This window comes from Macadamia integrifolia, unplaced genomic scaffold (assembly GCF_013358625.1).
Source record: "Macadamia integrifolia cultivar HAES 741 unplaced genomic scaffold, SCU_Mint_v3 scaffold262, whole genome shotgun sequence".
In the NCBI taxonomy this organism is placed as follows: Eukaryota; Viridiplantae; Streptophyta; class Magnoliopsida; order Proteales; family Proteaceae; genus Macadamia; species Macadamia integrifolia.
Window position 1 is genome coordinate 398,026 of NW_024868838.1, and position 12,555 is coordinate 410,580.

At 36.6% G+C, this 12,555-nt stretch overlaps 1 protein-coding gene across 1 annotated transcript; it reads right to left on the minus strand.

Moving 5' to 3' along the window:
• Positions 1-9,919: 9,919 nt before the first annotated feature.
• Positions 9,920-10,538, minus strand: LOC122066879 (delta(3,5)-Delta(2,4)-dienoyl-CoA isomerase, peroxisomal-like). Its single transcript, XM_042630703.1, has 2 exons — positions 10,482-10,538; positions 9,920-10,273 (listed from the first exon to the last, which is right to left on the minus strand). Exons 1-2 carry the CDS (start codon positions 10,536-10,538, stop codon positions 9,920-9,922), a joined length of 411 nt encoding a protein of 136 aa, XP_042486637.1.
• Between the last annotated feature and the right edge of the window lie 2,017 nt (positions 10,539-12,555).

The following is a 12,555-nucleotide window of genomic DNA, read 5'->3' on the forward strand; positions in this document are numbered from 1 at the left end:
CTGTCATTGTACTTTCTTTGTCGGGCCAGAGCTTCTTTGTAGCCAACTTCATCTGATAAAATTTACAGTTTATGAAAGAAAAAAAATAAGGTTGCGTACCTTACTTCCAAGGTTTTAAAATTCGGGATCGGTTGGAATAGTATCGTTTGGGATTGGCCTAGACAGGATGAATTTATTCTTTTTAAATGATATTTTAGATCATTTCACTCTTAAAATTTACTAATGGATTGATATCGAATTGATCAAGGATTGAGATTGGTCTCAACCGATGCATATCCAATGTGATTTTTAAAATTATGCTTACTTCGCAATCACCTTAACAAAACTACGAAAATAAAAAGCCATAAAAAACAGAAAGTGGGCATAGAGAGATAGAAAGATAACCAAACATGTATTTATTTTGCATTCACAAATTTAAGACATAATTATTATTGGGTTGGGTTGGGTTGGGTTGGGTTGGGTTGGGGTTTTGGGTCCATAAAATGTATGGGGTAAAATTATAATTGTGTAGAAATTTATGTTCTAGGGTTTTTTTATATATTGTCTTTATGAGAAAAACCTAGTGACAAGCAACAGTAATATCACATCGTGAGGTGGATATTAGTGTAGAGAGTTTTCTTTGATTCTCTGGGGTGGATGTAGGCATTCATGTCAAATCATGTCAAATTCTTCATATTGTGTGATTATTTACTTAGTTTCTTTCTCGTGATTGTTCATTTGTCCGTTATAAGTGGTATCAAAGAGAGGTTTGCAAATTTGAGAAAAAAGCAGTGCGTAAGAACAGAAGAAATGAGAAACATTATATGATTCAGAGGTACGATTCTGAGATACAAATCCATAATCCGAATCCAAACACTCGAAGATAAAAGGGAAGAGAGTTGATTCGTATAGCGTGAGGAAGAGGAGAGAGAAAAAGAGTGTTGTATGAAGAAAGAAAAAGGGTACAACTTTGCTTTTTTTTTTTTTTTTTTTTAAAGTTTTTGTTTTGTTTTCTTCTTCACTCCTGTGACGAAATAAAGTGGATTTATGAAAAAAAAAAAAAAAGTGAATGCATTGTGCGAGAAGAAAAGGGGGCTTTCGAGTCGGTTTGAGAGTCTTTGGATTCTAAATGAATAATATGATTTTGTCCAAAGGATGCAATACAGAGGTTGGGTGTTCCTAAGGTTTTTCTTCATTCTTAACGTAGTGGAAGCGACAGATTGGTAGATTCTTCTTCGTTGGTATAGATTGTGAGGTTCTTGAAAAGATCAACCGAAATCAGGTACATTAAGTTGATAGTGAGCATAGAGGGTGCATATCGGGTAAATTAGTTTGGTGGTGAGGGTTTAAGCTTTTCAATAAAACTTTTTAGTGACCATAATGACTTCACTTTCTGGCAACAATAAGTGAAGAATATTTTTACTTGGGAAGGGATACTCAAGGATCCCAAGAAGAAATCGAAAAATCCAGAGAAGATGAAGGAAGATAAGTAGCAAGAATTTAGGGATTTAGTGAATCAGTTGCATTTTGAGGATAACACTCTTCACAAGGTCATAGAGTTGGCAGATCTAGGGGAAGTTTGGAAACAGCTAGAAAGCAAGTACTTGTTTATGTCGATGACAAATTGGTTGTTTTTTGAAAGAAAAAAAATGGTTATATGGTCTTCAGTTGTCAAAGGGAGTAAAAATTTTTAGTTACATTTGGATAAACTCAACTTGATATCAATGAAATTGTCGACTTTAGACGTTAAGATCGAAGAGGAGGACAAGGCACTTCTCTTGTTGACTTTACTATATTCTTTATTCGATAATGCTAAGACTATACTATTGTTTAGTAAGAATAATCTCAAACTTGATAGGTTATTAGTGTTTCACTAATGAATGAAACACAACGTAAAACTGACAATGAGGGAGCGTCAAAAGAGAGTAGTGTTTTGGTTACAATTGGTGGTTAAGATAGAACAGATCAAATAAGAGACCAGAGAAGTTCGGCAAGTACAATGCTCATTCCAAGTCAAAAGGCCACAAAATAACTTCTTATTATTAATATTTTAAGGATCAATACTGTACAAATTCGCATATTTTATGGGATTGTGCGACCTTGATGAGGTATGTGCCAAATCACTCTAAAATTATGCATATTCAAACTTCTAATGCAAGAGTGGGGGTCACCATGCTAACATAGTGAGGATGAAATCACTCATGCTAAACCAATGGAGAAGAAAAAGGGATGGGGAGGGGACATTACATTTTTGTAAACGGGAGAACCCACATGTTTAGGAGGAGAGACTAACAGTGTGACCATCATTCTCAAACTCCCTCTCTAGAAAAGTATTCCTTTTTCCTCTCATTATCTGAAATGTTGTTGGGATCAGGATTGTATGGATCTGCATGTTTAATAGAATTGTGTGGAATTTGAATAGGGTGAGGTATGTGCCAGATCACTGTAAATTATGCATATCCAAGCTAATATGAGAGAGAGAGAGAGAGACTGATATTGTTAAGATGTATTCCTTGGTTGAAGCAAGATAAAATGTTGAATAAGATCGGCACCAATTGTTGAAGTCAATGAACCAAACATGTTGAGTCATATAAAAAATAGATACTCTCCTTAAGGTTTGATATGCCCCCTACAATAGTACAATTGGAGATTCATGTATTTTACTTCTAAGACAAAACAACCATTGATCTTTGTTGGATTGGACATAGACTCTGATATTTAGGGAGAGTAAGGCTAATCTCAATAGTTCAGAAGAATAAAATCAAATAATAATGGAGAAAACCAAAAACCTTTTTGAAGTAGAGATTGTCTCTTTTTATATAAGTGAAGAAGGGACACCTCCAAGTAGAGATTGTCTCATATTGGTCACTTAAGTGCTTATTAGGAAGAACAAGCCTCTTCAACAAACACTTTCATAAGACAAAATAATATATGGAATCTTTCATTTCTAAAACTATTAGAAGATTCCAACATTCATTAATTTCAATATTAGTGTGAAGATTTCTGGTTGTAAGGATAATTGTTACAAATCAATGACTATTGGTTATGAATTGTGAAACTGATTTATAACAATGTTTCTATTAATCTCCAATTAAGTTCACTATACAAAATTAAATGGACAATTAGTTGAATGAGTGATAGAATTGTTCATTTTGTGATTTCAATAGTACTTATCTTCCCACTAATTAGTTATCCATTGATTTCAATATTAGTTACTTACAATGATGAACAATGACTTTGCTACGATCTCAATTTATTCATAGTTATCTTCACCTTACAATTTATTCCTCTTTATTCCTATTAAAACATGAATACAGCAAATTGATTTCCTATTCTTTATTTATTTGTTTGACATGTGTAAGATGATTTAAAGTGTTTTTATGAAATCTTTCTTCACTAGAGATTTTGAATGTAAGACTTATTATGGTTCAAATTCCAAAATAAACTGTTCTGAATCAGTATTAACTCGATATTAAAAAATCAAGGATGAAAATAAAAATCAATCAAAAATCCAAGTTGCACGATTTGATTTTGATCTCACTCGTTCAATCGGGTACACACGACCGCGTATACATCCCAGATCTACAGTAGCGGAAAGGAGATTCATATGAGACCGGTCATCTTGTAGACTTGGACTAATTTCTTCAATATTCTCCAAGTCTTTCCGATTGCACGAAAAGCCTCCTTTGGAAAGGACAAAAATGTAATTTACACTTTCTAGACAGAAAATGGTGCATACAAACGTGGACGCGCCGTCGATCAAACCGTTAACTAATGTTAACGTTCGTTTTCTAGTTCCCAACACCGTTCCGTTTCAAATTTTCCGGCTTCCGGTGGTCCCCACCGCACCAAAGCGGCCGCCAATGGAAGACAGATGAACGGCAGGGGATGGGTGCACGTGACTTTCAGCTCCCCCATCGCTCACGTGCACGTGACACGTCATTGACTCACCTCCCGGAAATCATTATTAGGTAGACGTGTCGATAGATCGGCCATCACATGCCAACCTCTTTCTCTCTTTCTCTCTTTCTCTCTTTCTCTCTTTCTCTCTTTCTCTCTTTCTCTCTTTCTCTCTTTCTCTCTCTAAACCCACAAAACCGCTTGTGTTTTTTAATACCAAAAAGGAGAGCTAAGGACTGAGTAAGGGGTTTCCCTTTCACGGGGCCCACCACGACACAACCCCATGAGTTGGCCACGTGATTTGGGAGGCGACGATGCGGTAGGCAAACATTTTTTTAATCAGGTGATAGTAGTGCAGCTTTTACCGGGTTGATCGACACGTGCCCTTTACAAGATGTTTAAAAATTATTAATAACTATTTATGTCTCTAATTAACCCCACATATTATCCAAACAGAAAAAATGATTATTTACAGATCCCTAAACAGATACCCTTGAAAAGAGAATGTCCATGTTTACCGGGGGTTGTGTCACAATAATAAAACATCAACACTTCTGTAGGATTTAGACATAGAAATTAAAGAAAAAGGAAATTTAAAAAAATATTGAAGATAATAATTTATAGTCACTGTTCCATTCTTTTAATAGGAGACTAGACGTATCTAATCTTTGTTCATGAACTTGGGTCGAGGTGGGTTTTTGTATGTACCTTGGAATCAATAGCCTTTCATTATTTTATTTCTGTTTTAATACGGCCAAATTAGAAACATACAGGCATTTGGATTAATATATTATGCAATATAGGGATGAAAGGATAGATTGGTTATAAGTTTTATGGAGTTTCTAATGCATATTTACTAGTAATGTCTTTGTTTATGAGGAATTCTTAAAGATGGGAAGATGGGTTGATGGATATCCTGTTCGTGGTGGGGGAATTCTGGATAAAATTTTTTTATTCTTGTATCGTGGAACATGTAATAAGAACACGGGTCCGTTTGATTTTGTTTCTCCTAATTCGTTGTCTAAAAATCGTAGAAACGGTTTTTTCCATTTTTATGTTAAGAAATGATTTTTTGAAATACAAAAAGGTGTTTGATTTTTCTGTTTGCCGAAATGTTTTCAACATTATAGTCGAGTTCAAGACATGAGTGAATGCACGATGTTGTAGGAATGTAACTCACGAGTGAAGGCATGACATTGGAGTTACATGTATGCTTTATGGAGATAAGCTTCAGAAGGATGAAGGCAATCCAAAACTGTGAACTTCGCACAACTAGGTTGGAATTGTCGCATTTGAATAACTAGAAGTTTCAACAATGGGTTGTTGTATTAATATACGTATTTATTTTATATTATAAAGTTTCAAAATTGTGACATGTCCCCGTACTTTACTTTTTACTTTTACTTTTACCTAAACTTTTGGGTCTTGAGCTCAAAAGTGTTGGAGGGAATTTTTTTGAATGAAAATTCGAAAAAACACAAAAGCATAGCCAAAGACTTGTCTTTTAGGTCAAGTTGTTTAGTCTCACATTGGAAGTAGAGGAGTGGAAGTGTGGGTATATATATATATATATAAGTTTGTTACTTAAGGGTGCAAGCCCTTTGGAGAGGCACTCTCCCATGTCATGTGTGTGTGGGGGGGGGTTTCTGTGGTGCTTTTGAATCAAGTGTGTGTCGAGCCAAGCCGGGCCATGGCCAAGGTCGGGGTGTGGGTGTGGGTGTGGGTGTGGGTCAAAGATACTTATCGGTATGTAGAGACCCACCCATATGTACATAAAGGTGTCTATACATGGACAAGTGCCTTTGTACAGTGTACAGGGAGCACCCATATGAATCTATATATTGAATATTCTGAAAATAATAGAATAGACGTTTTTGGTTTTTTCCTTAGTGAGCCTAGCCTTTCTCTCTCAAAAGATCAGAGTCTGTGTACAAACAGATAGAGATCACAAGGTTGCTTTATCTTGAAGATAAAATGTAGGAATCCCCATTTGTACTGATATAGGGTGTGTTTTAGACCTTAAAGAGAATGTCTTCTGATACGACTCAACCCACCTTTGTTCGCTTGCTTCAACGTCACTGCATCAAAGGTTCTTTTGTTGCATTACTGAAATACTGTCATCTATACAGTGGTCTTATACGGGTACCATTTTCTAACAATGGGTTGGGGGTTTGGGTAAGTCGAGTGAAGTATCGGGTTTTTCTTGTCTCTTCCACTTGTTTCTAAAAACAGAAAAACAAGTCTAACTTGTTTCTCCATTCCTGTTTCTAGACACAGAAATAGGCATAAATTTTTATCTCTTTTTCCAAAAGCAAGTGAAACGAAACAGAAAAATCAAACGGTTTTTCTGGTGTTTTTCCTTTTCTAAGCACAGAAAAATGAAAAAACCGTTTCTAGAAACAAAATCAAACGGTCCTAAAGTTTAGTATTGTCTCAAAATTTATAGGGCTGGTTCTTCAAAGGATTGTATCATTTGAACTAGTTACTCTGTACAGAGTGAGCAAAAATCTCCATAGTAGTCGAAATACAAGATTCCATCAACCACGAGGTAGAGATAGGTCAAACTTTCCTGCTTTGAATAGACATGACCTTGCTAGTTAGGGAATGGACTACAAAGTTGCTCATCCTTGGAATAAACTGGAAACAAATTTTTAGATAATCAGAAGCAATATGGGTTGTCCTACACTACAGGCTGAACACTTAATGGAATTGATGTGCTCTCCCCACCCCTCCCTCCCATGTAGGAACATAACAATTTGTAATTTGTTTCCACTACAATGTGGTCAAAGACTCTGATATCGCTTTAAGTATCTATCTCACTATGCACCATCAAAGCTTCTCCTAAGGGACTAGAAGCAAAGCTTAAAGGCCCTGAGATAGCTACAGAGACATGGCCCTGATGATCCCTGATAATAAACACTGATCCACCTTTTTCCAAACTGCATGAGCATTTAATTTATAAAAATGGATCGATGGAGCAGGTCACACTCTACTCACGTCAATAGGATTCTTTGAGATACTAGAATGGATCATGGACCACCTACTGCGACAATCCTAAGCTTGTAAGAACTCGCCATGGGCTTTTTGAGTGGCAATAATCACATCGTCGTCCAAGTCGTTTGAAAGAATAGAAGATCATATCATTCCTAACCCTCCAGATGTATCAAACAAGAAATCCACAAATGCCAAGGCAGTCCCTGCTCTGCTTCCTCCTTAATTGGTTGAAAAATCACCAACCTTAGAATCCAAGATTGAATAATAGCATTACCTTTCGAATGAATCCTATGATATAAAGAGATTTCGAACCAAACAGCTTTTGCAAAGGAACAATTTAAGAGAGAGAACATAAGCTGGGGCCTTTTTCTCCTCTCCACAGCATTGACATATAAGGTCCACTGGTACACGTCTCATATAAGGTCCACTGGTACACGTCTCTACTTAGGTGACCCAATTCTTCCATGATCATGAATAAGATTGGTGAACCTAGAGATAGAAGTTTTTTATAACAAGAAACTGGTCTCTCACTTTAACTAATAGATTTTCAACTTTTGTCTTGTTTTTTTAAAAGAAAAAAATTTTTTTTTTACTGTTTTACTGTTAAAACGATATGGACAACGATTAAGTATTATTGTCGATCTCAGCTAATATTGATTTAATACTGACATGATATTGATTTAAGCCACGTATCGGATTCCAAGTTTAAAAAAAGAAATTCGGAACAATTAATAGATTGGGAGGTAGCAGCAATGCACGTGTGACAAACAGTGCAACATCCAATGACAGTGAGAGACCCCACATGCATCCCTTTCATGTTGTTTTGATGTCTGGGATGAGTGGCGAGTGGTGGCGGCTGAATATGACTCAACCCACAAAAGGATAAATACAGCATTTAAGGGCCGTTTGATTTTGTTTTCAGATGCAGTTTTTCTGTTTTTTTATGCTCAAAAATGAAAAAATACCTCAAAAATCATTTGATTTTTCTGTTTCGTTTTACTTGTTTTCGAAAATTGAAATAGAAATTTATGTCTATTTCTGTGCCTAGAAACAATAAAGGATAAATAAATCTGACTTATTTTTCTGTTTCTAGAAACAAGTGGGGGCGATAAAAATTGTAAAAAACCCAATACTTCACTCGACCTACCCAAATCCTAACCCATTGTTGAAACTTCTTGCTATCCAAATGCTGTGATTACAACCTAATTGTGCAAAGGTCACAGTTTAGGATTACTTTCATCCTTCTGAAGCTCATATCTATGAAGCATACCTTCAACTCCAATGCCATGCTTTCACTCGTGAGTTACATTCCTATAACATAGTGCCTTCACTCATGTCTTGAACTCGACTATACTGTTGAAAACATTTCGAGAAATAGAAAAATTAAACATCTTTTTACAATTCAAAAAATCGTTCCTTATGACAGAAATGATTTTTGCCGTTTCTGCTGTTTCTAAACACAGAAACAGGAGAAACAAAATCAAACGGGCCCTAAGGGATACAAGTAGCGTAGGGCTAGCAAGGAAGGGGAGGGTCTTAAGATCATATCATGGTACCCTAAGAGGGTTGGTCTATTGATGATTTATATACAATAGGTAAAATCGTTAGAAACACAAAATGATAGAACGACAAAACCTTGTTCTGTCATTTCCGTTGTGTTCTAACTACCAAAAAAAAAAAACTATGATAATTATTCTTGAAACAGGTTCACCAAACACTAACTTTTTGTTTTAAAATAATATTTTGATACAAAAATTGAAAATTCTATTTTTAACACGAGACGTCAATTATGAAATTGAATGACTGCCAAATGCAGTCTAAGTTTCCCCAAAAATGCAAACCAAAGCATACATTCATTTCATGGTTCATTGAATTTGACGAAAGGGGCGGCTTGGCCAAATTCATGTTATACTACTGGTTCTTCTGTTGGCAGGTTTTGAACTTTTGTTTGGACTAAGAAAATAAAAAAATTAAAGTTCTCTACATGGCCCATACATTTGTTGTGGAAGGACAATTGGGGCTTTCTAGGGAAAGGGCTAAGTATCCTTTCCCCCCATGTTTCTTCTAAGCTTGAACTTGGCTAAAGGTAGTCTTATACCCTCTCCATTTAGGGATTATTACTTCATAGTACATGCTCATATGAGAAATACAATCTATCTCATCTCAAGGGCATTTTAGTACATAGATTAAGAAATCTTTTATTGAAATCCAGTGCTTCATTTAAGTACACCCCTAAAAAGGGGAAACTAAAATTAAAAAGAAAAATTGTAAGCAAAAGGGAAGGAAGGTAGACTAGCCATGGTTTCAAGCATCAGAATTGAGTCCGTCGAATTCACTGTATTGTATTGATATTGGCTAAGACTAACATCGATACCTGATTGATCCAGATTGCTTATCTGTATTTTTTTAGTGGTAAAATAATGAAGAAAATGTATAAATTTGTCACTTTCGAAATTTAGATGATGTCCGGATCATGGCTGCTGGAACCCTTTGTAGCAATCAGGGGAATAGAATCTCAATAGTAAAAGTATAAAATTTCACTTAAAAAGAATATTTTCAAATTTGCCCTTAAGATTATATTTCTTTGATTTCTGGTAAGGGTTGCAGCTAAACCTAATCTATTATTTTTTTGAATAATTTACAGTGCCACACCCTAGAGAATACCAGTATTATAGAAACATCCACTCTCTTTCATCAAATTAAACTCAGTCCCCCTACCTCCAGTCTCTGTTAAGGAATATAACTTATGTACTAATGTCAATTACTATATTTTATTTTAAATATCAAAATGCCCTTACTTCTATAACAGATGAAAACCGGTTTATCAGGCCATGATTACCAAGAAAAAAATCAGAAAAAATCAAAAGAGAAAAGAAGCCTTCCAGACGCCTTATCTCCCCCAACTCAGATATAAGAAGAAGAAGGTTGCAGATGACGATTGGTGCTTCTACAATCACCAGTAGTGATCAACAGTATGATCGAGCGACAGCGGTGAAACAATTCGACGAGTCCAAGATCGGAGTTAAAGGTCTTGTAGATTCTGGCGTCACCACCATCCCTCCTTTCTTGAAGCCTCCGGCCCCAATAACTTCCGGCTAGTTAGGGCTAATTCCATGGCGTTTCCGAACCCAACGATCGCCGGAAGCCTCTGAAGCATCCCCAGATCAGCAATAACTGCCAAATCGACCTCCTTCACAGAGAAGAATGAATCCTTCGTACAATACCTAACATCACAAGCTGTGACGATATCGATCCCACCTCCAATGCAAGAGCCATGGATTCCAGCAATGACAGGTTTGCCGCAAATTTCCAGAGCTATGATTGCGACATGTAATCCCTTTTTTTCAATAATACCTCTTTTTTCATAACAAGGAACCCTAAGTTTTACGGTGAACGAAATCTAAAGAAGAGAAAGAAACACCAAAGATCCAACTTAAGATTAACGAAGATCCAAAATAAAACCTCCCCAAAAGGCCAAAACCCTAGATTTTGTCAAAGAGGTCCAGATGTGAGATCTTAAATTTAAGATTAAACCAAAGATCAGGGCTGAAAGACCCTAAATTTGGTCCAAACACCAAAACTGCAGAGTGAATAATTGGGCTAATTACCTGAATAAAACACAGAAGAATTTTACATCTCTCTCCAGCAACTCCGGCAATCCTCATGCTTTAAACCTATGCGTGGAACAAAGTTTTTTTTTTCTGGTTGGTTGGACTTTTGGTCTAATTTATTTTGGTGAAACGCAGAAATCCTTTACTATTAATTACCCAAAAAAATTAAATTAAATTACAAAGTTTTCGATTATATTCCAGCCAACGCCAGTCATAGCACGATCTGCCAATAGAAGAAATAAAAATCCCTCCGAGATACTGGAAGACGGAATCCTTGTTTCTATCCAATATGCATGTCAGAAGACGCTAGCCGATAGTAGACCAAGAGTACGTTGCAAATTCGCTCGCAACGAAGACAGTGGAGAATTTCCCAAACTTTCAGGTTTAAACCATGAGGAAGAAGACGAAGATAATCTTTGCGTCGCCACTGTCGCCGTTCATCGTCGTTGTGATCTTCGGTGCCCTGAACGATCACTTCTACGTTTGATGTCTCGGTGAAGATGAGTATAGGTAGGGGTTGAAGAGGAATTAGGTTATAATAAGAGTTTTAATGATAGGGGTATAGTAGTCATTTTAACTCTTAACTTAACAGTGATTGACAGTAAGGGGTCTGAGTCTAATTTGGTGAAAGAGTGAGGGTTACTATAATACTGGCATTCTTCAGGGGTGACGTTATAAATTGTAGTAGAAAAACCTATTCTATTATACTTTAGAATTCTAATGGAAAGAAAGAAAGAAAAAACTAGGAGGAAAATGTGAGTGGGAATCAATAGAACTGTGCACATGAATGCTCGGTGTGTGAAAGGGTTTGCCTTCTAAAATATATGAAAGCCCCAAGTCTCCCGCACATGGGATTCTGTCGTGGTGGAAAGAACCGCTGATCCAAGGAAAGGAAAAGAAATAGAAATCATGGGGACCCATATGGGCCAAAATAGAGTACCTAAAGTGGTGGTGGGCAGCACGTGATAGTTCGTCCTCTACCACCAACATGCTCTGAGCTCTACCTGTGTTTTATGTTAAAAATGGGGATCTACGCCCCTAATCATTACTTTTATTAACTATTAACCTCATCTTCTCTTCTTAATTTCTTAAAAATATCAACATAAATCAGTCAACCCTTAATTTAACCCTTTCTCCCTGAAATGTATTCTAATCTTCTCTACCAATGTTGGCATCCAGTTACATCCACCGACTGAGAGTAATTCAACACACAACCCAACAACTAGATGCACATTTCAAAGGGCTTTCTGCCATCAAATGCACACTAAATGATTCACCATGCTGTAGAGAATCTGAATCTCATTGGAACGGATTGCCTCTTCTGGGTTGTTCGGATTAGGTTCAGCTATAAAAACAATCTTATACGTCCCTAGTTCGAGGATTTGAAATCTATTAAATGAAGAAAAAAAAAAAAGTAGATTCTAAATCTATGCATCAGAGACATATGAGATCGTTCTCATATGTGAACTTGATCCGATGTCTCCTTTGAGTCTTCAATGACTGAGAGGATTCCGGCATGCAACCCAACACAAGGATGCACACCCTAAGTCCTTTCAACCGTTGGATGTGCACCAAGCCTGCAACACTAGAGATGATCTGAATTCAATCTCACTAAGATTACCTAGGGATGCAAGTTTGGCCCTGAAGGCCCAAACCCACCCTTGGCCCTCCCTGATCCCAAACAAGTACCGACCCCAAAATTTTGGCCCTGAGGGCTGGCCAGACCCTAAGTCGGGGTTAGGGGGGTAAGGGTTGATGTCTTTGGCCGGCCCAGCGTGCCCTAAACCCAGCCCTGATTTTTTTAACTTGACTCTTGGCCTGACCCAACCCTGGTTTTTGCCCTTGATGTTGAGTTTGGATTTTTTGTTTTCTTAAGATGTTCTCCTCTTTGTTTAACATGACAAGGGTATTAAGATCTTCGGATTGTTTACCTTATTAAGATGATCTCTTTGTCTATCATGACAAATAATTAATTTTTTTTAAATTATTTGCTTTATAAGGATGATGTCATCTTTATTTTACCATATTAGTTGAAGTTATTTGTATCGTTTGAATGTTTGCTTTATGATGT